This window comes from Pelmatolapia mariae, linkage group LG16_19, assembly GCF_036321145.2.
Source record: "Pelmatolapia mariae isolate MD_Pm_ZW linkage group LG16_19, Pm_UMD_F_2, whole genome shotgun sequence".
NCBI classification, from domain to species: Eukaryota; Metazoa; Chordata; class Actinopteri; order Cichliformes; family Cichlidae; genus Pelmatolapia; species Pelmatolapia mariae.
In genome coordinates this window covers 17,526,159-17,552,922 of record NC_086241.1, presented here as the reverse complement: position 1 = coordinate 17,552,922, position 26,764 = coordinate 17,526,159, and the positions used below count along the sequence as shown (strand labels likewise).

General features: G+C 39.6%; 1 protein-coding gene across 1 annotated transcript in view; it reads left to right on the top strand.

The window, feature by feature from the left end:
* Positions 1–24,967, top strand: part of hs6st3b (heparan sulfate 6-O-sulfotransferase 3b) — an 81,864-nt gene extending 56,897 nt beyond the window's left edge. Inside the window, exon 2 of the mRNA XM_063498244.1 lies at positions 22,359–24,967. Coding sequence (XP_063354314.1) covers positions 22,359–23,127 — 769 coding nt within the window. The 3' untranslated portion in view covers positions 23,128–24,967. The remainder of the gene's footprint in view (positions 1–22,358) is intronic.
* The last annotated feature ends 1,797 nt before the right edge of the window (positions 24,968–26,764 follow it).

Here is a 26,764-nt window from a genome sequence, read left to right as displayed (position 1 = left end):
GTTGTGTGGCCTCGCTTCTGTTCCGTCCTTGTGGATTTATCAAGGACGCCTGCAGGGAATTTCAATAAGTCTGGTACAAAGGGTCAGTCGGACTCATAGATGAACTGATTAGAATTTCCCGATCGAGCAAGGTCAAGATCACAAAATAATTTTTTCCCCGAAGTTTTGAATTCAGATGCTAACCATAAAGACATTTTTCACACATTTCTAACAGGAAAATAATGAATTTTGACATTTTATAAATAGTAGGTCACACATCAACTTCACTGTGCCGTCATAACATGCAGCAAACATCTTGGGACTATTCAATAGCATAACACAGGGGCAGAGCAGAGATGGATATATTGTAAACTGCAACTTGACTGGTTTATACAAGGTTTTTTTTAATCTGTCATATTCCAGTTTGATTTATGAAGGTTTTCTTTTTTCTTCTGTTTTTCAGTTTTCCCATACATGATGGGTACACTATCTGTTTTACATGGTAATACTTTACTGTCATAGTTATGAAAAGAAATGTGAAAGAGATTGTTATTGTGAGTCAGTTGCAATATAAAACATACACCCACTAGTCTTTAGAGATTTTGGTCCATATTGATATGATAGCATCACATGGTTGTGGCAAGTTTCAGATCCTGTGACTCTGTAGGCCATCTGAGTACAGTGAACTCATTGTCATGTTTAATAAACCAGTTTGAGATCATTCTCCTCTGACCTTTTCTTTTGATTGCAGGTATTGCATTTTTGTGTGGATAAGAATGGCCCCAGTACCATCAAACTGTGCTGCTTTTCAAATATATACTCATTATTTACAGAAGCATCCCTCTTCTGCTAATTTTACATTTGGCGTAGAGGTTTTTCACATGTGCATCTGACGCTTGCAGAGCCATCTACGGACAGCATGTTTTCCCCTCAGCAGCGATTGCAGATGACAGGAAGGTCTCTCTCTTGCACTTGCATTGCCTCAGCTCCAAAAACTCCAGCTTCATTACAGGCGCTGCAGCCAGAAGCACTAATTAATATGGCTTGGGACCACCATGGTCCTCCACCACAGTAATGTCGGCTTCAAGGGCTTCTGCATGGGAACAGTTCTCAACCTCTAAAGAGCCATTTTGTGGCATAAGTGCCTTGCCTTTCTGTATCGCTTTCACCTCAGAGAGTGACTTCCCCCAACCTCCAACCTCTAGGATTTTTCACTATTATGCGGAGCACACTTTAATCTGCTCATTAATTATGAAAATATGTGGAAAAAAATTTTTGTCCATGAAGAAAATCCCAATTCTGTATGTTTAATTAACCACAGAACTACTTCTGTTCATCATATATCATCATTACATTTATTAATTTCTCCTCCTTTTTCCTCTCAAATAGCTTCCACTGTTTAGCCCTACCATTTCCTCAGTCTCACATTAACAAACAAACAAACACACACACACACACGCTCCCTTCCAATTCTGCTGACTCTCAGCAGGGCAGGGATTAGAGCCATGGTTAAAACCTTTCCAACGCTGCTGGCTTGATCTGCTGTTGCAAGCGGAGACTAAAATGAGCTTCACAAAGTTAGATAATCAGGCTCATCTACAACACACAACTTTCTCTCAGCTTATATTTATACGGGAACTGTCGACATTACACTGTAAAGCTTCCAGCCCCACCTGATTGGATGAGAGGAGAAATCAAGGAAAATTTGAGCATCATCATTTTCAGGCTTCTTAATGCTTTTTCCTAATCAATTTTCTATCAATCTGCCCAACGTTGCCCTCGGAGAAACCAGCCCATTAGAAATGAGAATTAAAGGAAATTAAAACTTTAATGTATCATTGTTAAAGCCACATAATATTGAAGCGCTACATAAAAGTAATTATTAAAAGAACACGTTTCATTGGCCACAGCATAATGGTATTTGTGAGAATAACATGAAAATGCTTATTAGGCTGATGACCGTCTCCGTTCCACAGAGGCTGAAAGCTCTTGGCCCATACAGTTAAAATAAAGCCAAGTGTTGCAAACCACCCCGTCTCTCAGGGTAAAATTATACGGTCATAAAATCAATTCCAGCACCATTGTTCTTGATTAAATATATTCATGATTATAACGTATAACTGCTTCAATAGGCAGGAACAGAAACGGCACTCCAGATAATTGAAGTGATTGTAATAGACCATACCTGTTAGCTTTATGTTTTTTTTGAAGTTATTACAGGTGTACAGTTACAGTTGACACACAAACCTATTGTTGAGTTACTTAAAAAATATCTTGGAATTCTGTTTTCATTAATATTTAACAATAACTTGTAATTTAAATTGCATGTAATGTGGCACCTTTGTTGATGCCAGGTGGGATGGGTTGAGTATTTCATAAACTGCTGATTTACTGGGATTTTCCACACAACCATGGGTTTAAACCATCTGTTTATGTTTTGAACCCATTTTGCACAGAGAGACATTTTTTGAAAAATGTATTGATAGCAATGTTGAATATTATTACACAAGAAAAGAACAACTACACGTAAAATAATTACACCGTGACGCCTCTGCCTTTCTAAATGGAGGGACAGTAACTGCGTGTGTATGTAAGCGTGTAAAACCTGCAGATAGTAACAGTATTTTGTCTCTATCTGCCATTCTGCAATTCATCTCATGTAAACAATAACGTGGCGCACAGCATGACGTGAAAAAAGGCCTTTGATGTTGCGTGACGAACTCTGTATTCCTCGTCCACACGTAAACGCAAAAAAGGAGTTTTAAAAAATCTCCGTTTTCGGTGATTCGAAACGCCGTTTACGTGTGGACGAAACAGCTGCGTTTTCAAAAAATACCCGTGTAGGTGTGGACGTAGCGTAAAAGAGTTAGTAGTGTATTTTATTACTACCTGTAATTTATTGCAGTTTACTTGTATTTGCTTAATTGTTTACTAAATGTTTGAGGCGTGAAATAAACCGCAATGGAGTCTGAAAACAAAATATGGGTGTGTGTGGTTAGAGGATATGATTGTGGGGGGGGGCGAACATTTTTCTTGTAAAACAAAGATGGGCCTAGCAAAAAAAAGTTCGGGAACCACTGGTCTAAGAAATAAAAACAAATCCAGTGAGCAGTGGTTGTCTGGCTGAAAATATCTTGTTGATGCCAGAAGTCAATGGAGAATTTTCAAACTGCTTCAAGCGGACTGTAAGGCAGCAGTAACTAAAATAACCACTCATAGCAACCAAGGTATCTCTGAATGCACAACAAAGGAAACAGACTACAGCAGCCGAAGACCACACCAGGTGCCACTCCTTTCAGCTAAGCACAGGGAACTGAAGTTAGAGTTTTCATGGGCTCTCCAAAATGGAACAACAGGAGACTGAAAATAAGTTTCTGCTGCGACATTCAGGTGGCAGAGTCAGAATCTGGATTTAAACAACATGAAGGTATGGATCCATCCTGCCTTTAGTCAATGGCTCAGGTTGTTGGCGGCATAATGATGTGATGAATATTGTCTTGGCACATTTTGTGCACCTTAGTATCAAGACCGTGTGTTGCTTAAATGCCACAGCCTACCTGACTGCTGCTGACCGTGTCCATCGCTTTATGAGCACAGTGTACCTATTACTGGCTGCATGTCTCAAATCTGAGTTCACTGTACTAATATGGCCTCCGTAGTCACCTGATCTCAATCCAACAGAGCTCCTTTGGAATGTGGTGGGATGGGAAATTTCCATCAAGGATGTGCAAACCTGCAGTAACTGTGTGACACTATATGTCAATATAGACCAAAATCTCTAAGCAGTGTTTCCAGCATCTTGTTGAATTGATGCCACAATGAATTAAGGCAGCTCTGATGGTGTATCTAGCCTCGTGTCTGTAGTTCAGTTATTCTTTACTGTGAAGTTTCATTTCTAAGAATGAAAAAAAAGAAGAAAAAGAAGATACTGGTGCTGAGCCAAAAAAAGATGCTAATAGGGACTCATTCTTTATGAGCCATAGTCAAGCTGGAAGAAAGATTTCTTTCCTTTACTTATGGCAAGAGGCGGGCTAAATGCTTTCTCTTTGTGCTAAGCTGCTATCCTAAGGCAACCATCGCATCATCTTGACAGATTGTATTACATTAATTCTTACATGACTCCTTCAAAGCTGCTTATATTATAAATATATATTATGAAATATGATGATACGATTATTTTTTTAGTGCCTAAATTCTCCCTATGGCCTCATCTCTCACAAACACACTCTGTTGCTGACTAGATAGAATATCTGTGTGAGTGTTGTGTGGATCAGTCTGAGCCAGTTGCTGGGGGGGGAATCTCCCACTTTTATTTATTTATTTCTACTTTTTTTTTTGTCAGCACAGACATAGCACGGCCAGCAAGTGGACTGTGAGAAGAAATTTGCTGAATTTGACAAAAAGTGTATAGGATTAGCCTGCTGCCACCGAGGCCTGACTTCAAATAAGCGGAAGAAAATGGATTGAGGGATGGATGAATTGATGGTGTATTGGATTAGAATGGCTTACTCCATCTTTAAATGTGCCCTGATGATGGCACCAGATGGGAAAATCAGGGGTTCATGTTATTAGAGTCAGTGTGGACATGAGCTGCAGGGGAGACGAACGTACGTTTGCGCTGAATTTCACGGCAATTCATGTAATTTAATGATTTTTGAGTGGCTGAAAGCTGTCGTAACAGCAATCTACCGAGGGGCAATATCACTCGATTGTATTTGTATCTTAATACCTGTGGAGGCTGTTGCTGCCATTAATAATCCCCCACTCGTCACCCTGGGGGAGACCACATTACTTCAACAGTGATGATGATGGTCGCAGTCATGGTCTTGAAGATAATGAAATTCCACAAGGAAAGAATAAAGAATCAAACTATTACTGAAAAGTTAGTATTGTTGGTACATTAAATGCATCCAGTGGGGGACTAAGCAGATAAAATGATGAGGCTGTGTGTGTGTGTGTGTGTGTGTGTGTGTGTGTGTGTGTGTGTGTGTGTGTGTGTGTGTGTGTGTGTGTGAAATCGGAGAAGCTCGTGTAAGGCTCATGGCAGCATGCAAAGCTCTCAGTGTCTTCAGCACTGTGTTATGTGATGTGACACGGACTGTGGTTTCCTCTGCCAGCCTGTGTAGTTGCATCTCTCCTCTGGCTGTATTATTAATTCAGAAACCATGTGAGTACACGCCTTGTCTCCTCCTCCACTGTCTCTTGGAAAGATCTTTGAAAGAGAAAGATTAAAAGGAGAGCATAATTAGACAGGAGGATTTCCATTATCATGGTAACTGAAGCAGTGCTGTCATATTACGATGTCTAATTGGTCTCACATTACACAAAAGCAGTTAGGATAGCAGGGAGTTGCTTACAAATGTAAAAGGGCATTCACACTTCCTGTTCAACCTATAGTTTGTCTACTCATATTTTGGGCATTGTTGTCTCATCTGTATGAATTGTCTCTTATCACAGTTTCCCCCCACTCACTCTAACACTCAACATAACTATAAAACTTAACCCGGAAGTTGTCATTTGGGGGGAAAAAAAGCATATGGGATCTATTCTAAGTGTGCCACAGTTGTGTTTCTGTATAAGCACTACTTAACTGCCACTTTAATCTTTCTTCTCTGCTGCCTTACAAACAGAGGAGGTCGAACTGCCACTTTCCCATGAGCTGAAATGAGATGACAGATCTCATTAAAGATACACAGCAATTCAGATTTGCGTGAGTGGTACCATACCTTAGCTGCATCTTAAGCCGAGGGTTTGCATCACTGTAAGCTTGCGGTTTAGGTTGTGCATATGGTAAAGATCTTCCTGGGCTTCTATACGCTGCTGCAGCTGCTGCTTATTGCAGCAAGGACACGTTTTGTGTTTGTGAATCAGCAACCTTTGTGTCAGCAACTGTGGGGTGCATGAACACCACAAAGAACACGTAAGGCAGGGAAGTCTGCGACGACCCAGCTTGAGGTGTATTTCATATTCAGCTGTGTGCTGATTTTACCTGCCAGTGACATTTTTACCTGTTATGGCAGGAAGCTACCTAAGATTTGTTCCTCAGTTTGTTATCTTCAGAAAGGCATTGAAATGGCGGCAAGAAGAATATTCCACTGATTTAGCATTGAGTTTTAATACCGGTGTTGTGGACAGTTTAGAATCACTTATTTAAACTGATGCGTCTTCTGGAAAATATTTTTTTCTTCTTTTTATTGCAAGATTTTTAAAAAAGAGAAAAGAATTACAAATAAATAAACGTGCTGCGCATTGCGAAGCTCCAGTTTTCACTTATTTATTGCAAAAGAAATTGTGACATTTCAAGCACCACTGCTCTTCATCGGCTTTCATCAAATATCACTTTTTTGTGCATTAAAGAAGTGAAAACTGGAGGCCCACAATCTGCAAAGCATTTTCTTTCTTCATTGTTTGCTAGTTTTCAGCACAGCATGTGTCCGTTTTTTTCTCCAGTAACAATTACCAAGACTAATGGTTACTCAAAACTGTAGCCTTATCTTTATCTATCTCACATTTCGAGACAAACAAAATCTGCCTAAACTAATAAAAATCAAACAATCTGTGTATTTTCTATGTTCTAAGTCGGGTGTTGCAGTTAAGCAGATGAGAAATCTCCAAAAAGGTATCAATTCTTCCCTTAAATATGTTACATTTTTCAAATCTTTCTTTTCTGCATTATAAAATGAAGAATTGCATTTATTTTTCTTTTCAAGGGCAATTTTCTTACCCTTGTTGTGTCTGCCACTGCTTATACAAGCACTCTCTGAATGCACACCATGTCAAGCGCTGGCAATGCCAGCTTCCTGACAAGTAAATGAAAGGTCCCATCGTTCTTCTTGTTTCTTCCCAGGTGACACCCCCTGTCCCCATTCCGTCACCATCAAAAAGCTGAACAAGATGCACAGAACCTCAAAAACGGTCCATTACGGGCTGCCAGGGGGAGCACAGACACCATTAAGGAATGGTATCAGTTACAAATAATGCATGTCTCCAGTCTCATTCTCATCTCGTGTGCGAGAAACAGGACAGCCCAGAGATGAACAGATGCACTGCAGAGACCGTGCAGGCTGAATAACGCCCTCACTCTCACAGGCCAAGGACATCTGCTCACCAGAGAGATGGTAAAGACAAGAGCTCCCTGTGTAATCCTCGTCTAAATCCACTAAACAAGCATACAACTGAAACACTACAGCACTGATGCTGAAAGCACGCTGCGTTTTTTTGTGCTCCTGTTTATTACGGCGTACCGAGAATGTCTTTATTGTCAGGAGGATGCGTAATATCACAGTTCATAAAGTGGCTCGATAAAGGAGTGTTCTCATCACTCTGCATCACCTTACCCCTGGTAATACATATAAATTTTCATGACTGCTAAAACTGAAGACCTTGGGGATGGAGGAAGTCTTTACCTAGAGAAGTAATATCCCTTTAAGCTCTCTTTGCCAATGCTGTACGGTGACGCTCTCTGGCTCTCTTTTTCACAAGGTTAAACACATAACGTCTGTAAAAGATGGACGAATCAAGATGAATTACCGTACAATCAAATGAATTCGATTGTACGCTTGCCTGCTCCGCACCGCATTATCTCCCTGTAATACATTTCATAAGGAACGGTGCAGATAACTAAAGGGAACGTGCTGGTTTGCGCTTAATTAAGATCACAATCGCTAATGGGTTAACTTCTTGCTGCTCTTTGCTCTCTCTGTAGAAACTGTCTTGAAACGCAGACATGACACGCATCCTCCTCTCAGCACAACTGAGATGCACTATTATAATAATCTTTGCATGAAAATGATCTCTTGCAGCAAAGTCTTGTCTGAATGATGCAGGACTTCGCTGATAAATAGCTGAACGACGGTGTGTTCGCACTGTTGACTATTTTCCTCCAAACTGTGACGAGAGTCAACACTGAGCTGATACCAGCCCCAGTGCTTTTATGTGCGTGACAATCTCAAGATGTAATCTCAAAACTCTAAAGCCTCACTCTTTTTAATGCAAGATGCCATTAAGTTCTGAGGCGTTTATGTCTTTTTAATGAGAGAGTTAAATTGCCTTCATACACAGTGATTTTTGTGCAAATGAAAACCTTGCAGACTATGAATGTCAAGTAGACGACTAAATGTTCCTTGGCACATTGTCTGCCACAGCCTGTAGCATTAGGATGCACGCTGATGACCATGTGATGAGTCTGAGCACTACTCTCTGCTGGAAAATGTTTAAAATGTAATGAACAAAATGTAAATGCATTACAGCAAAAAGAGGGGGGAAAAAAGTACTAAAATCTCAAAAATTAAACACATTTTCAAGTCGAGTCATAGCAGCAGACAGACTTGAGAAATATCTACACCGCTGTGGCCTTTTGATCCAGAATATCTAGACATCTGTATCCTGCAGAAGATAATTCCTTTGGAGCAAGCGATATCTGAAACATCTTCACGCACAGCAGGTTTGTGACAGTTACAGCACAAGATATCAGTTATTTATTGCTCGCAATACATTTTCTCAAATCAGCTCACTGTCTTCTACTCTTTACGCCACATCAGTGCTGAGGTTTCTTCATCTGATCACACAAAGTCTTTTTTTTATGATAGTCTTTAGGTAGTTGCCACAGGTTGGCTCAGTGCATCCTGTGACACAGAGCATGGGTGAACTTCTGTCACATGATAACAGGTGGCTGTCTGTGGTGAGGTGGGAGAGGGCATAACCTCTCATCTGTTTACGAACAGTCTCTGGCAGTCGATTTGAATACCCCTCGAGTGCAGATTGATGACCTTTGGCCCATTTCCACTCACACTGCCATGACAAGTTTCAGTCAGGTGTTCCAAACCAGGTGTGGTGCTCTCTAGCTCTGTGAAAAAGTAGAAATTGGCAACTTCCCTTTTTAAGGGAATAGTATTGTATTTTGTATGCATGAATTTATTCCTTTTTTTAAAGACTTTAAGACGTTTGTAGTGCATTAAAAAAAATCACATCACATTACTTTGATTGCATAATTGGAGACTAAGTATCAGAATTTCAGGATCGGGACCACGCCTCCAAACACGCTCCTTCTGGTTCTCATCTATATAGGTTCCCCCAGTCCTACAAGGTGTTCATTCTTGTTTACGTGCCCCACCCTCCCTCCCCTTTTCAATTCTTAACTTCTTCACTTCTATTTAGTACATGGGGATCTGCCAGGCCCAGGAGCCGCTACCAGTCCGCTTCGAGGCTTTCCCCAAACTGCAGCTCAATTCATGTCCAAGCCATTCACCTTTACCTACTAAAACACTGTCCATAATAAAATGAGGACGTGGGCCCAGCTAGTGAAACATTATGTAGGAGTAGGTGATGGATAATGAGCATTGATTTGTAATTAAGTGCACATGAAGAACTTGGGCTTCTTATATAATACTATACTATCGCTCAGTGATGATGGCTGACCCTCCCTGAGTCTGATTCACATGGAGGTTTCTTCCTTTTAAAATTGAGTTTTTACTTCCCACTGTTGCCAAGTGCGTACTCCAAGGAGATCATCAGATTGTTTGACAGACATAGACTGTCACCTGTTCACTTGTTACAGCAACACAAGAAAAAAAAGTGAATTAGAGATATATTAGAAAAACTAGGAATAGAAAAAAATATAACTTGGAAAATAGTGTACAGAAAAGCAAAAACACAACACTATGAACACTGAGATTTTTCTTTATATGTACATAGAGTACAGTGGGAGCAATAATAATATACATGTATTTTCAAACAGCATTTATCCTGGGTGGGTATTGTACAGTCTGACTGCTGCTGAAATAAAGGACCTACATCCTACATCGTCACGGTAACAGTCTACTCCTGAAGGAGTTAGTTGTTGTTGGGAATTTCTCTGTATTATCGTAGGGTCTTTACCTCCATACAATTAAAACTGAATATATTAAAATTGTATATATTTATGAATAAATTCTACATGTATGACCATTACAGGATTTCATGTAGGAACATTATAATAACAATGTCGACAATTTCTTCTTCTGAATGTGAAGTTTTTTAATATTAAAATTCAAGATATTGTGTCTTCATTGGCTTTATCACATACAGTATTTATATTTAACACTGAGTATATAAATAAGGGATATTATTTAAATATACTGAGTAGTTACTAATTGAGTGTCTTGCAGTCTCAAAGTCTGTTGATACTAATATAACAAATTTCCGTTTAACAGTGTCATCCTCAAACATCTTCATGCATCCAACACAACGCTCAGGCTCTCGTTTTAATGAACTGGGATCATTAGAGTTTTATGCAGATTTCATGGGCGTTGGTGTTCTTTCATTCACGCAGCAGAGTGTAATGCAATACATGAAAACATTAAATTATAATTAACAGTTTTCCTTGAACTTTGTATTTTGATACCCTTTTCTTCTCAGCTGCTGCTGGCATGAATTTTCACCTTCATCGCTTGTTTATATGACACGATTTTTATCAAGTTAATCTGAGAACAAGCGCGCCGTCACACAAACTCAGCCATGTTTGAGCTTACGTATGTATGGGATCAGAGAAAGTAGGTCTTCACACTTACCAGAAATGCTGTGATGTTTCTCTTTAACATGCATTTTCCATTAGGGCATGCTTCTGTTGATGGTAAGCAAATTCTTATTATACAAAGTGTACTGCGAGGTTTATGAATTTATATCACCGCTGCAGTAACAATATACATTGTTTAGTTTGCTTGAATGTTCAAAGAGTGAGCCCCAAGTGGAGATATTTTTTTTAAATGTTCTCCAATCTAAGTGAGATAAGCATCAGAGTCCAGCATCATTTGTCCTTTGGCACTACAGTGGACAGGCTGATAAAGAAAATACAATAAAGGGCTGCAGCTTCCGGTAGGTAACAGATTACTTTCAAGGTTATTTCTTTCTTTTTTTATCCGCGGGAGGCTGTAAATTCAAACTTCCTCTGAGAGCTTTGATCTGATTGTTTTCTCTGCTCCGACTGCTCCTGTGTTTCCTGTTCAGTCTAAGACAAACTACCACTAGTTTAACAGATACAGAAATGTATGTTTAGAGATGATCATACACTGTTTGGGCAGGCTTTTTATAAATTTCGGCATAATCATAAAGCATTGCAGGTGAGTTACATCTGCTGTATTATTCAAAGTGTTTTTCTTTGGAAGCCTCTGCTTGTGTGTAGTTGTTATTACTATAATTTAATATACACTGAATGAGGAGTTGTCATAGATGACTGTATCCTTATCTGTGTGGGTCTACCTGAGGTAGTTTAGCTGAGGGCAGTGCCACTGCTGTACCGGGGCTCTGGTTTCATTTCATTTTCTAGTTAAAAAAACAAATTCAAAGTCACGATCTGTAAATACTGGAAACAGGGATTGTCGTGCTTAGCGTGTAATTAAAAGAAACGTGCGTTACTGCCTAAGCCCCCGCTGTCTTGGTAATTTAAAGCAATCGCTTCACAGCTGATTTTTATGAAATGCTTTCTTAGTTTTACACCAGATTTTAGACCAAATCTTCCAAAAAGTTCAGCGTGAGACGAGCCTTTGTGTTCTTTTTGGTCAGCAGTGGTTTTGTCCTTGGACTCTCACATGGATGGCGTTTTTGCCCAGTTTCTTTTTTAATGTTGAATCATGAACACTGACCTTAACTGAGGCAAGTGAAGTCTGAAACTTCTTTTATGTTGTTCTGGGGTCTTCTGTGGCGTCCTGGATGAGCTGTCGATGTGCTCTTGGAGTAATTTTGGTAGGCTGGCCAATCCTGTACGGGGTCCAGGTTTTCTCCATTTGTGGATAATGGCTCTAACTGCAGTTCGCTCAGTTCCCAAAGGCTTACACAAGGCTCTCTAACCCTTTCCAGACTGATAGATGTCAGTGACTTTGTTTTTTATCTGCTTTTAAGTTTCTTTAGCTTGTGGCATGATGTGTTGCTTTTTGAGCCCAGTTCACTTTATCAGACAGGTTTTGAGTCAAGTTATTTCTTGATTTAGCAGGTCTGATAGTAAACAGGCGTGGGTGTCTGACCTCTGCTTTCTAAAAGATGTGGTTAATCACAGTTAATGATTTAACAACAGTTAAGGTCAATGACTTTTTAAGCTGCAAAACTGCATTTTGTAATTATCTCTGAACTTGTTAGACATGTGCACAGGATTCAGCCCCACTATAGCCATTAATTGTTTCTGCTGTGGTGTTAAAATAATGGCTTTCTTAAGTGTGTTTCCACCACTGAAAAAGAAACAAAATTGGAAGATATAAGTAGAAATGTCAAGTAATTATGCCAAAGTAAGATTTTAGTAAGTTGGAAATTTGAGATAAGAAACTGAACTTTTGACTTATGAATGGGAAAAATGTTTTCCATACTTGTTTTTAAGAATCTGTAATTCAAATTCATTCTGTGTTGAACCATACTATATAAAACAATTGACAAAGATATACACTATGACATTGATGTAATAGCCAGACTGTAGTTCAGGGTTGGACAAATGTTAAATAACCAGTTTTGCTCTGCGTACCTTCTTTTTTGAAATTGATAGCTAGAGAGACTTTACAGTGGGCACATATATACTCAGCACTGCTATTGAGGGTCACCAAAATTAAGAGTATAAGGCATCGGGCAACAGATGTAGGCTATGGTGTACAAAAAATATTAATTTGCTGTATTGTCTACACATTTTTCAGTTGGACAATGTAATGAATTATTTACAACAATATAATAAAACCACAAATTGTGTTGTCCCTATTTTTGTGTGAAGGTCCTTAAGCTTAATTAAAATACCTCCCTACTTAATTTAAACTAATCTCAGAGTATCCTCTGCTGTGTGACGACAGGTATTTGCACAACAAGAAAGTGTTACAGGTACAACCTTTTGGGCTTTCAAAGTTTATCATGTTGTTGAAATTCAGGGAATTTTTACTGTATTTGTTGTTGCAAGTTAGTCATCTGAAAACACTGTTTAGGAAACAGCATTATAGAAAGGTATAACCATCTTCTGTAACACCTTTCATTTTCCTTCCTTTTTTAAAAAATCTTCTCAGCTTGATGTATGTTTTAGTTTTTTAGATATATCCATTTACCACGCTGAAATTGTTTTTTTGAGACAGAATTAGACTAACGCTGTGTTGCCATGACTGTCATCAGCTTTTATCAGTGTCATGATTTACCTGACTGATGAGTCTTCGGAAAATAGCTGCAAGACAAAGAGCGAGAAAGGAGAGTGATGGCTGTTTGTATGCAAGTGCTGCAAGCGGGTGGCAGTGAAGAGAGACAATGCACAGCATAACTAGAGACAAACACAACAGATACAGAGGGAGACTGACGAGTGAAATCAGCAGCGTGATTAATGTGACAACCTTTAAGAAAAGGTTATGGATCCGGGGGGAACACTAATGTCTGTAGGACATGGAGGAGAAGCAGAGGGGAGAAATGGCAGGAGTCAACTGAGGTGAAAAATTACAGGGATACTCCATTCATGTGGAGTACTGTACTCTGTACTGTGTCTTCAGAAGGCCACTCCTAGAGATAGTTATCTCAACGTATGGTATGTTTTCCGTTTTGAATGGCAGTGCTGAATATTGTTATTGAGGCTTTTTACACTCTGTGGAATTTCAATATCATGAAAAAAAAACAGCCACAATTTAATATACATGAGCTACAAGATGTTGTACTAACCGCGCATGTTTGGAGGTTTTCTTTACTATTCACAGCTATACTGACTATATCTCATTAATCTTTCTGTTTCTATTTTTGTCTATGCTAATGTTGGCCACTAATAGCAGCTGCTAACAGCTTTTGACTGTGAGTTTGGACTTTTTGACTCTTCCACAACAAATATGAGCAATAAAGTTCAAGTACACAGGGACCATTTTTAGATATTATTTATTCACCATGAAGCAATTTTTTCATTAGCTTAAAAATTAAACTAACGTTTTACCGACTACATCAGGTTTGTTTTTGAGGGCTGTGGTTATTTCTAGTTTGATTTGTTATGTCATCATTTGCAAGTAATTACATTTTTAGTTTAAAATGATGCAGTACTGGGTTACTTCTTGCTGGGACTAGATTACTTTTTTAATGCCTGTCATGTCTGGTAGCTCTTGCAGTCAGAATCAGGACCATAAATGCACACAGATTCTCTACAGGCTCATCTTAGTTTTATTTTTCTGTTTATACTTTTGATTTAATTTGATTAATTTTAATTGATTTTTTTTTCATTTTTACTATTATTTCAGAGTACATGTGTACTATGACAAAGTGGTGAGAAAACAGATGAAAGATAAGAATAAGAGGACAGACCACTAGTAGAAAATTATTTTATTTTATTTTTTTCACCAAAGACGCAAGTTTAAGGGTTGTTCTGTTACTTTTCTATTAATTGTTTTTGTTACTATTTTGCAGGAGGTAACTGTTTAAGATAGTGATCCAATACACAGGTACTCGTGTTGATAATTTTGATAATTAAAAAGTAAGAATTGATATTGCGTTAATAAGACACATTTAATAATACTGCAATATCCACGTGCCACGTGTGTACTGTAAGTTGCCATTATTAAAGCTGACATTATTTAGACAACAACAGTCTCTACGAGAAGTTTCAGTCTGGTTTTAGAGCTCGTCATAGCACTGAAACCGCCTTACTGAGAGTTTTTAATGATTTGCTTTTAACTGTAGACTCTGGTCGTGCTGCTGTCCTAGTAACCTTAGACCTGACAGCAGCCTTCGACACTGTCGATCATAACATACTGTTATCCCGCCTAGAACACTGTGTCGGTCTGCAAGGTACTGTTTTGAAGTTTTTCCAGTCCTACCTGGATAACAGGAGTTTTTCTGTTCACCTTGGTGAACTGTCATCTCCCAGAGCTCCTTTAACTTGTGGTGTACCTCAGGGGTCCATTCTAGGCCCCCTGCTGTTTATTTTGTATTTGCTCCCTCTGGGCGATGTGCTGCGCAAACATAATGTGTCCTTCCACTTTTTTGCTGATGACATTCAGATCTACCTCCCTCTGAGGTTAGACTGTAAGGACTCTTTGCAGCCGTTATTCTCCTGTCTGTCTGACGTTAAGACTTGGATGGCTCTTAACTTTCTACATCTAAATGAAAGTAAAACTGAAGTCATTGTGTTTGGGCTTCCTAAAGACCCTAACTCTTCTTTTGATTTTATGGGACCCCTAACTTCTGAATGTACTTCCTCTATTAAGAGCCTCGGTGTTACTCTTGACAGTGCTTTTAAATTTGATAAACAAATAAGCTCCGTAGTCAAGGGATCTTTTTATCACCTACGGATTTTAGCTAAAGTCAAGTCCTACCTGTGCAGGAACGATCTAGAAAGGGTGGTCCATGCTTTTATTACTTCACGGCTGGACTACTGTAACTCCCTTTATGCTGGTTTAGATCGTTCCTGTTTGCATCGCCTCCAACTGGTGCAGAACGCTGCTGCTCGCATGCTGACCGGTTCCAAAAAGAGAGACCACATCACTCCGGTCCTCTGCTCTCTCCACTGGCTCCCAGTTGCTTTTAGGATTGATTTTAAAATTTTACTGCTGGTTTTTAAGGTTCTTAACGGCACTGCACCTCCTTACCTGGCAGAGCTTCTTAGCATTTACTGCCCCAGGAGATCTTTGAGGTCAGCAGACTTGATGCTTTTAGATGTTCCCAGGTACAGATTAAAGACTAGGGGAGAGAGGGCTTTTGCTGTGGCTGCACCCAGACTGTGGAACAGTCTACCCCCTCACATCAGATTCTCCACAAGCCTAGGAACTTTTAAAACTGCTCTTAAAACTCACCTATTTTCACTGGCTTTTAGCAAGGTTTAACCTATTGTTTTTAATTTATTGTTTTATCTGTGACTTATTTTATGTACCTGTGTTTTATAGTATTTTATATTTGTATTTTATTGTACAGCACTTTGGTCAGCCTCGGTTGTTTTTAAATGTGCTTTATAAATAAACTTGACTTGACTTGACTTGACTTGATAGCAGATGTTAGACTTTGTAGATTATTTATTAATTAATTTCTTATTTTTAATTCATCTTGTTCACTTTTGGTATCTATTCAATGTGATTGGTCTTTTGAAATATTTGACATGCTTTTTTATATAGTTAGGGTTTCAGAAACTCTCTCCACCTTGTTGCAAATGGATAGAAAACACCATTAATAATGTCAAAGATTTGTTAGTTTGACAGCATTTTTTATATTTTCATCATTATTATTACTTTTTATTCTGTAATTATTATTTTTTTATTTGATTTTTTGGTTGTTGTTTGCTTTGTTACAGGTTTTTGTCTCAGAAACCAGCTCTTATTCCCAGTAATGGCTGCTTATTACTGTCTTCCTCCCTAGAAACCCACGTTCGGGGTTCCAGCCCTTGTTTGCTCTAAAATGCATCTGGCACCACTTGCTAAGGTCACCAAGCATGGCACAAACACAGAGGGGGCTAACTATAGGAACAAAATGGATTTGAGATTAGTATGATGTTCTCTGCATCAAATTTGGTTGAGTTGCGGGTGAGAATCTTTAGAGCGTAACTTCAGTGTCACTCACTTGTCACTCCTGATTGTTGTTCAGTATCTTTTTTTTCCAGTTTTGATCATGTGGAAATTAAATTTTCAGCTTTTGACTGAGAGAGTGTGACTTTTCAAGTCACACTCTCAACTGATAATAAGCAAACGGAGACTTATTTTATTTCAAAGTTCTCCCAAGTTTCTCTCATCTGCAGTGCCCAGAGGTTGTTCATTTTCACCTTGCAGTTCTGCAGCTGTTACTGACTAAATTTAGGACTTTTTTTCCTTTCCCCAGTAGAAATTACATACAATAGCCTAGGGCTTAAGTCAGGGTCTGATTGGTTAATTAGTAACGAGTGGAAACAGCACTCATGTATCATGGCTCAACCCCTCACCCATTTGAATTGCTGAACAAACCCAAGATGTGATTTTGATTTGAATGTTGCTTATAATCAGCGTCCTGGTTGCGGCACAGATGAGCGCAGGCCTCTCTCTGCTCTAACTTCAGCCGAACATTATGCGTTAATGTTCCCATCGCTCATAGCACGAAGTTGACCGAGAGCCCCTTAATGGCCCCCGTAGACGAGTGGCACGTAACTTCAACATCTGACTAACGAATGTGGCTGGGGCCCTTTGAGGCGTTTTATCCCCTTTACTCACTCCCTACCCACAATTCCTGGCTGCTGCTCTAAAATGTTGAGAGGCTCAAAATGACACAGGGGGGATGAGCATAACAGAACATACAGCGGGGAAAGTAGTAAAGATGAATATGAACCTATAAATTAAAATGCTCTAGAATATAGAGTAATTAAAGAGACATTAAATGTGATACACTCGTTTATAATCTTTAAAGTCTTGCAGGGATCCGGCAGTGTAATGCTAATCATAAATACACCCCGGCTCATATGAGGCAAGGTATTAAATTAAGTGGTGAGTTTTAGCAGAGTTAAAATAGACGGACAACAACAAGCACTGAGATATTTTGAACAGACTCATAAGGAAGATGCTGCCAAATAGGAGAATGACATTTTGATTCTGCTGTTTTCATCCTCACTATGTGACTGTAACAATCGGAGATTGATGTTACACGTCCTCCATAATCAGACTGACTCTCTTGACTGTGGCAGCTTCATGATGGGAAATATGTTCATATATTAGCAGTAAAAAGATGTAAAACAATGTTATTCTTGATGCTCCTGAACCACAGAGGAATAATGGAGAGAAATCAAGGCTGTTACATTGTGAGAATAAATCAGAGAAGTCAAGAGACAGTAAGAGCCTTCACCCAATACAAAAGCACCGCTTCACCACCGCCACCACTCCCTATCACACAAGCACGGCGTCTACATCCCAACAGCATTAGTCAGTCCCATTGTTGTACTGGGACCTGGTCTGTCTTTACTTATTTACTGCTCAGTGCGTTAGCCTTTGCTCTGAACCACTTTTTGCCCGGCTCACAGCAATATATTGTTTTGCTTTTCCCTATTGTCTAGCCCACCCTCAAGCACCTACAACAATATCCAACTCCCACACACGAATGTCTTGATAAGTGAATTCAGTTTGTCCACTTTCGAACAAGATGAGCTCAGGCTGAAAGTGAGATGTCCTTTTCAGCAGCCTGCAATCAGGGAGAAGCAGTGGGCTGAAATTGTGTCACTGAGGCTAATTACAGGCAATTAAAAGCCAGTTGTCTGTTCACTGTCACCGGCTGAGGCTGGAACTACCCGTTTCTTTATGTAGTATGGGTTTAGGAGGTTACATTTCTTTGACAATATTCATTGAACAGCGCTTCAGGGGTTGGCAGCTTCAGTCAGTTGGTGGATCTGATGGTCACTGAACAACTGGATTGATTGCTATGAAATTCTCATACAAGTATTCAGGGTTCGTACAGCATGAAATCAGTCCCCGGATTTTTCTTGTACACTCCACGAGGCTGTTTTTGTTTTTAGGAACATATCTCATGTCAGTTTTGGATGGATAGCCACATAATCCAAACTAATTTCAACAATAATTTACCCGTCGCCATGCATTTTTAATAATCCGACTCTCTGACATATCCTGGAGTGCCATCTGATTCTGATCTATCTATAAAATGATGTTACCATGAGTCCTTGGTTTATTGTTTTTGTCTGTGAACTATTAAATTTGCTAAAATGAGTATGCTCAAAATGGAGCATTAAAATGTTAGAGTTGTGATTGTATTAAACATGCTCTCACTCTCTCTCCGAGTGTGCAGCATGAGTATACTGATATTTACTACGTATAAGCTGTTTCAAGCTTACAGAAAATTATTACATTTTTGTGCACAAATTAAATGTTTTTCCAAAAGAATAAAAAATAAAATATATCGTTTATACTCCCGTGAAACTGTTCTGTCACATTCCATAACAGTTTTTTGTAGCTTTCAAGCTCTTTGTTAGCACTTTCTTGTCCTACCGTGAATGTCTTTAAACCGAACAAGGCTACATCTGCGTCTGTTACTTTGCTACAAGTTGTTTCTGGTTTATTTCACATCCAAAAAGGAACGATACAACAAAAATGTCTTTATCTCTTTGTGGTTTAACATGAATATTAACCTCTTGAGACCCTGCGTCCTCTTATGGGAACATTGCATTTAGGTTTTTCTGTACTTTCTGCTTCATTCTGCTCAATAAAGTGTTTCCATAGTTAGTTGCAATGGTGACTTTATTGGGTTACGATGTTAAAAAAAGAAAAGAAAAGCACAAAAACTTGCTGTCAACCTAAGAAGTGATGCCTTTTTAAAATTACTTTCTGTTCAGAGATGATCTTTAATTTTTATACTAATCAGGTCTAGCTAATCCCAGATAGCTTGGAGAAATTAAAAATGCATCCCAAACAAGATCTCAGGAGGTTGCGATTCTTCCTCTAAAACTAAAGGCCTTTTTTATGATTTCTAAAATGGAGAAAGCTTTCTGTTATCGTTTCCTGTATTTACTAATACAGTACTATCACATCACCATGACATTGCCTTTGATGGGGCCTGTTTGTCTTTTTGTCCCTGTGTAATAAACAGCAGACTCCATAGTTCTATCGTGCTACTAAGTCTAAAACGCTGCACTGAACCTTTGTGCTTCTATTTTGTTTTCATTGTGTTTTTTTTGTATTTTTTTGTGTTTTTTCCTGGCTTTATTGTGCACAGGAAGAACATTGCATTATATTTCGATGTGTCCCTATAACACCACCACTGAAATACATCAGGACACTACTCTAAGCACTACAATGTTTTTAGTATTCATACTGAGTTCTTCGAATATATATATTTTTTAATTTGTTTTTTGAGTCACTTTGAATGCCCAAGAACCTGCTTAGAATAAATATGTATGGATTAGAGATACAGAGTGTGTGTTGTTCTCTTAAAAAATGCTCAAAGTAGCTCTTTAATCAATTATTGAGAACATGAAGCTTATGATTAAAAAAAAAAAAAACTTTAAATGAATAACAGATACCTTTTTATAGCCATTGAATCAAATTACTGCAAGACATTTTTTCTATTGTGTCTGTCAGATATAGCTTTCATTCACGTGCTATCAAGCTTCTTCCATGTCCATTAAATACGTCTATATAAATTACGCTGGACTTTAATATTCCTGTCAGCACCTGCTTCTTACTCAGTTCCACTCCCCACTTTAGTTTCCATTTTTATCCATACTTTTAAATTCCTCTTTCATCTCTGTTTAATGGCCCCTGTTTAGTTTGTGTGCCACTGAAGTCATGCTGCTGCTGCTGCTGCTGCTGCTGCTGCTGCTGCTGCTGCTGCTCCTTTAGAGATGAGCATTCTGGGGCAGAATGAGCCGCAATATGCCTCCTATCCATTATTGATCCATGATTAACTAGAGTTCAGCAGGGTTCTGGATTTCAGCACGCTAAAATAGGCTGGGAAATCTTGGCAAGTGGATGCCAAGATTTGGCGCCACTTTGCCGTACAAGACAAGCTGCACTTTTCCTACAACAGCCTTACAGTGTAAACTTCTCACAGTGTGGTTTTTTTCTGTTTTTTGTGAGAAGTAACTGTGAGGGTGGTACTGGTGATAACACAGGCCAGAAGTAAAAGAATCCTGTCAGCGTATTCCCCCCCCCCCCCCCCCCCCCCCCCCCTCGACAGCCATCTGTATCACTCAGGGAAAGCCTCCTCGAGACAGCTCTGCACACCCACTGATCCTGATGTATTTTGACATTGATGGTGCACACAACTGACCTTTGGGCTGTCGAGTGCACTCAAACAACACTTGCTGCATGTGTTTATGTCCCTAGTCTAATGAGGATGTATCTGCAGCCAGCCTACTCCAGGAGCAAGTGCCAGTATGCAGCTGCTGCTACCGGGGATGTAATGACAGCTTCTTGCCTGACTCATACTGGGTAACATTTCAGGAGTGGTGTTCCTTTAGCACTGTTAAGATGAATCTTCATCGCATAAACTCACTTGAATGTTTTTCATTTTGAATTTATGCCATTCTTACATGTGATCAAATTCATATTCTCTGTCTTAAAATGTTTTTAGTTCAAATGGAATTAATAAAATGTTAATATGGGGTGAAAATGCCAGCTGCATGCTTGGAAGTGCCTACGGTTTACCAAAAATTAAAGTATACCAAGTGTATTGTGTGCAGATAGTACTTCACAACCCCTTATCCTTTTCCCGTACTCAATCCAACCAGAGGAATAAGCAAAGAAAACTCTTTTGTAACTTTTTTTTTCCCACTCTTGGGTAAGACTGTGCAGATATTTGCTCTTCTGAAAGCACTGAGGCAGCATTGAGAGCTGCTTTGGTCTCAGGGTGAAATCTCAGAAGTCGCACGCCACTTTACCTGCCCGGACTGCTCTCAGGGGGGCGGCAGCGTCATTAAATATGCATGAATCTCACGGGGAATCATCTTAGGAAAGGTTTACCTAGCCAACACCTGTCTGATCTTTGTTTTTCATCTGAATGGGCTTTGACGCAGCTCCAGTACAGCATTTACTTGTAGAGGTCAGACTGGTACGAAGGACAGTCGTAGCATCAGTTGAGTAGGTTGTCACTGTGAAGCGAAAACTAAAGTCTTCTACTTCTATGTAATTTGCGCACTCGCCCTGTGACAGCTGGGATAGGTCGTAGCCCAACCCTGACCCTGAATTGGATAAGCAGAAGACAGTGCAGTGACGGGTAATTTGTTGGAACGCAGTTTTGACATTTGCGCTTGTTTTCCTGACACTGCTTTTTATTTTATTAGTATAGAGACTGATTGTCAACCACAGAGCTTTGTCACTCGCTCTTTTTTTCATACACACCTTTGTCGACACTGCAACAATCTTATGCATTGAAGTCGTGATTGGTTCTTTGTTTTCCATATTGAGTGAAAATGACATTTTCACTGGCATTTTCACTTGGGTTGTGTGTGGGGGTGTTTACCATTTGTTCATCAGCAAACAAAAAAAAAGCAAATCAGATGTGTTCTCTTCTATAAGCCCTGCTGTTGATAACAACAGGATACTCATTTAAATGTGCTACAGATTTCAAACGCGACAGCTGAAACCTCATTATTTTTGCAAAAATGACATGTTTAGGATTTAGCTGGGTCAGTTTTACCCACTTTCTCCATGACTATGGGTTACTCTGTGTCTTGAATCCCAATTATTCTCTGTGTTGGCAGGTGGAAGAAATCTGTGGAATGGAAACAGCCCTATTTCAGTTTTGTAAATTCATTGCTCCGGTGCAAGGGTTCAATTTTCAAGGGCAATATATAGAAACCAACTGTAACAACCTCATTAGTGAGACTTTCAGTTTGCCAATTAGCATTCAACCTTGAAGTTTTATGCTCAGACAAAAGTCACCATCTGTCAGCACAATGCAGGGCGACCCTCTGTGATAGTGATGCGCTCACAGCTCTCTAACTGTGTTTGTTTTGGCTGCAGGAACTTCTACTACATCACCATGCTGCGCGACCCAGTCTCCCGCTACCTGAGCGAGTGGAAACATGTCCAGAGAGGAGCCACATGGAAGACCGCCCTCCATATGTGTGATGGACGTTCACCCACCCAGGACGAGCTGCCCACCTGCTACAGTGGGGATGACTGGTCCGGCGTCACCCTGACAGAGTTCATGAACTGCCCGTCGAACTTGGCGAACAACCGTCAGGTCCGCATGCTGGCTGACCTGAGCCTGGTGGGCTGCTACAACCTGTCCTCCATGAACGAAAGCCAGCGCAACCACATCCTTTTAAGCAGCGCCATGAGCAACTTGAAGAACATGGCTTTCTACGGCCTGACCGAGTTTCAGCGTAAGACCCAGTACCTGTTTGAGCGGACGTTCAGCCTGCGCTTCATCTCTGCCTTCACGCAGATTAACAGCACGCGAGCTGCCAACGTGGACCTGAGCGAGACTGTGCGCAAACGCATCGAGGACCTCAACTACTTGGACATGCAGCTGTACGAATATGCAAAGGACCTGTTCCTCCAGCGTTTCCAGTTCACCCGCCAGAGGGAGCACCAGGAAGTGCGCTTGAAGAGGCGCGAGGAGAAGCGCTGGCTGCGGGAGCAGAGAGACCAGGTCAGGCCTTGGCCGCCCAAACACAGAGGCGGTGGCAACAGAGGCGGGAGAGTGGGAGGAGGCTTTGAGAAGGAAACTGAGAGTGACTTCCCAGCCACCACCGAGGACTACACAAGCCAAGTAGCCCGCTGGTGAGGTGCTGGTCCGATAAAGAGAGAGGAGCAAGAGAGAGCGGTGGATGGAGATTCCCAGTGGACTAGTTAAAACAAATGTTGGACTCTCTCTTGTGCATCTTATGTCTCTCTTTGTGTCTCACCATTAACCTGTCTGCTGAATCTATCCGTTTTGTCAGCTTCAGTGTGATCCGAGTGCTCCGCTATTTCTTTAAGAAAACTGCCGAGTTTGAGCCTTGCAGCAGCTCTGTCTTGGAGTACCTTTGGTGTCTTAATCTTTAAATGCTGTTTATTTTTGTCAATTAATTATCGCCTCGGTTCTTTATAAACTGTTGAATGAGATGATAAATTGGTGTGAAAGAAAAGAAGAAGAAGGAAAAAAAACGCTGCTAGAGACATTGCATTGAGTTCTTTTTATTTATTTATTTATTTTATTTTGGCATTCAACATTGATGAATGTCACCGAAGTCAGCATCTACTGTATGTTGCAACTGTTAGAAAATATGACATATGAAAGTTGTGTTAAGGGAACTGGTGGTTGCATGTCACACATCCACTTTGTACTTACAATCGGGGAGAGCCATTTCCAAAAGACACACAGAGTCAAAGTGAATAGTGAAAACACTGAATCTGTTTTCCTTTAACTTAAAGTCAGGGAAACCTTCACTTCACATATTGTATGCATGCAGTACCCATCCTTTAAACCAAATTATAAAAAGGTCTGTCGCTATTGCTTTGTTTGCTGAGCAATATATATTTTATTTTCTCAAGCGCAATGCCTTGCAGACTTTAACCCCCCAGCTCCAAAGACAACACAAAGGCAGTCACACAGCAGTTAGATGGCATCCAGCTGAACAAAATAACTTCAGTCATTTCCTGTACTGTTGGTAGAACATTGTATCTGTGGTGGGGGAGGAGAAAAAAGGCATATTTTCTGAGTAATTCCTTTTTGAAGTAGTCAGTTGCAGAGATAAAAAGTTGGTAAATAGTACAGGTGATGAAATGTGTCAGTGTGGCTGGTATGTGGCTTGACTGTGAATGAGTTGATCAGCATTCAGTTCCCATGCTCCTCCCCGTCACACTGGCTGCTTTTACATATTTGTAGAGCTGACGGCAACTGCACTGTGGGCAGTGAGAGCGCTCTAACTCCAGCAGAGTGCCAGGATACAAAGACAAGCCTCAAAGCAGATAGTTGGAGAAAAAAAAATGTTATTTCCTCTCCCTGATAGTTTCCAGTCCCTTGAATCCATCATGTTTTTATCTGGTTAAATAGGCTTCAGTGTGATGCTTTTTATGTTCCTTATCTCTCATTCAGTCACAACCTGTGCTTATCAAATTAAATGTTCACTAAATGTCAGCACTGGAGTCACACGGCCGCTGCTATTTTAACACTAATTTCTCGTGTTTATTCTCTAAATGCAGTTGCTTCAAAACACCTCGTGCGGTACATTTTTGTTTGATTTTGTCATGTTTGAATGATTCATCCAGCCGGTGCAGCAAATGTGTTAAATGCATACTGGTGTAGTGTTTAGAGGTGAATGGGTACACCTGCCTATATGGATATACTTCAGTTCGGCGAGTGTGTGGATGGATGGGGCAGATGAAAGATGAGGTGTATAGCACATTAATAACAGTCAAGTGTTTCAAGTGTACCTAACCATGTTACAGCTCCGAACACTGAACAGCTATTTGCATCATTTAGATTTCATATAGCCATGTCATTTGTGGTGTATCAGAGGAACACTGATAAAGTGTCTGATTAATGATAATGGGGATTGCAGGACATTTTCACCCAAATGAGCATTAAGGTTTTAAGTTTATTGTTTCTTTAAGTAACATAACATTTTTTTTAATAAAGTACAAGTAGGGCTTTTTTTTTTTTTTTTTTTTTTTTTTTTTTTACTGTACTTACTATTTGAATGGGTGCTTTTCATCACTGGATTATATTGACAATACCCTGGCACTCAAGCCCTGATTAAAATTATGTCTCTTGAAAAACGGCCAAAACCGATTCAGCTTAAAGGCTTTTTGAGAAAAAAAAATACTGATCACACCCATGGTCCAGTAAGCATCCCTTCAGTCAAAACTGTGATATACATGAGACTGTCCACTCACTACAATGCTGTACTATTGTATAGTATGTACTGTATGTCTTGCATGCTGCACTGTGACATTTTCTGTACAACCATAATGACAGAAAAGTTGATTTGCCTGTGATGAAACTACTAATGCTGCATATCAACTGCATTGTTACACCTAGCTGGCGACCTGTCCTTTGCTGCGTGATTGGTGCAGCAGGTGACCAGGTGTCTCACTTTCTGTAGGTGTGCAGATTGTTTTTCATTCCCTGCCCCCACACATCCCACACATTTAGACAATGTCCCAAATTTAGACTCGATTTAGTTTGGAAATTGAACACATCTCAGAAAAAGCAGCTCAAAACGACATGATAATGAGGTCTTAAAGGACTACTAGACAGAACAATAGCAAGAGCCCAGGAGTCTACAATCACATAAGATCAAAAACAAAGCAAAAGCTAACTTTTGTACATTTGTCATTTGCATGATTATTGCATTAGTAACATATCCCACAAGTACCACAAATTTAATTTGCCATTTATTGGCTCAAAGAGGATGTATTATTATGTTGTTTAAAAATGGGGATTTTTCTGAGTTTGTTTGGAAAAATATAATCAGACACATTAAAATGAAAAAAAAAAAAGAATTTGCCAAAGCCAAAGTCTTGTATAAACCTAATCTTAAAAAAATGTCGGCCAATCAAAATCCCACAAATAATAGCACAACAGCACAGTCTGTTGTCAGGAAAGGAAATGAAGTTATGAGATAAAAATCTCTGTTTTTCTGTTCACGTGTAAATGCAGAAATTGAGTTTTCAAAGGAGTTTTTATCTAAAACACTGTTAATGTGAGGATGAATGGCCAAAACACAGAAAAGACTACGTTTACCAAAATACCTGTTTATGTGTGGACAGCTTTAGTATGCTGAGTTGTGATTATAAAAGCAATTGTGTGTAATACAGTACATATTTCCTGCTGTACCATTTATTGTTGTGTGAAATCAGCACCACAATGCATAAGGTTGTAATCTAGGTAAGCTAGTGAAGCAATGTGGCATGTTAGCCAACTAGCATCTACAACAAGATGGGATTCTTGCAGTTTTTCTACCTGCTACCATAAAATTATAAACCATCTAATAGGAAAACAGTATCTAAAAGATGGACACAGCCATCCTGTTATCACTGACTGGTTAGGTCCTGAAGCTGTGAGCTTTTTGAATGCAGCTGTCTTGGATGAGCAGATACATTAGCAACCTGCTTTATCATCTATTTGACACATTTTGGGACAATAATTTTCAAACTGAACACGATTGTGTATTTAATAAAACTTGAAACTTGCAAGTGAAACCAAGTATGCCTGGGAAAGTGTGTACTGAGGTCTTAGCTTAAGAGAGCAATAAAGTTGCTTTCCCAAAGACTTCCAAACCTGAACAGTCGCCAGCTGCTGGCTAGGATTTTTACTTGCAACATATTGCTTTCTTTCACAGGAAGTATTTAAGACTTCTCCTGAGATTATTTAAATGAATGGGGAGAGAGCCATTATTTTAATTTCAGTGGTCACTTGGCCATAAATAGATAGGATT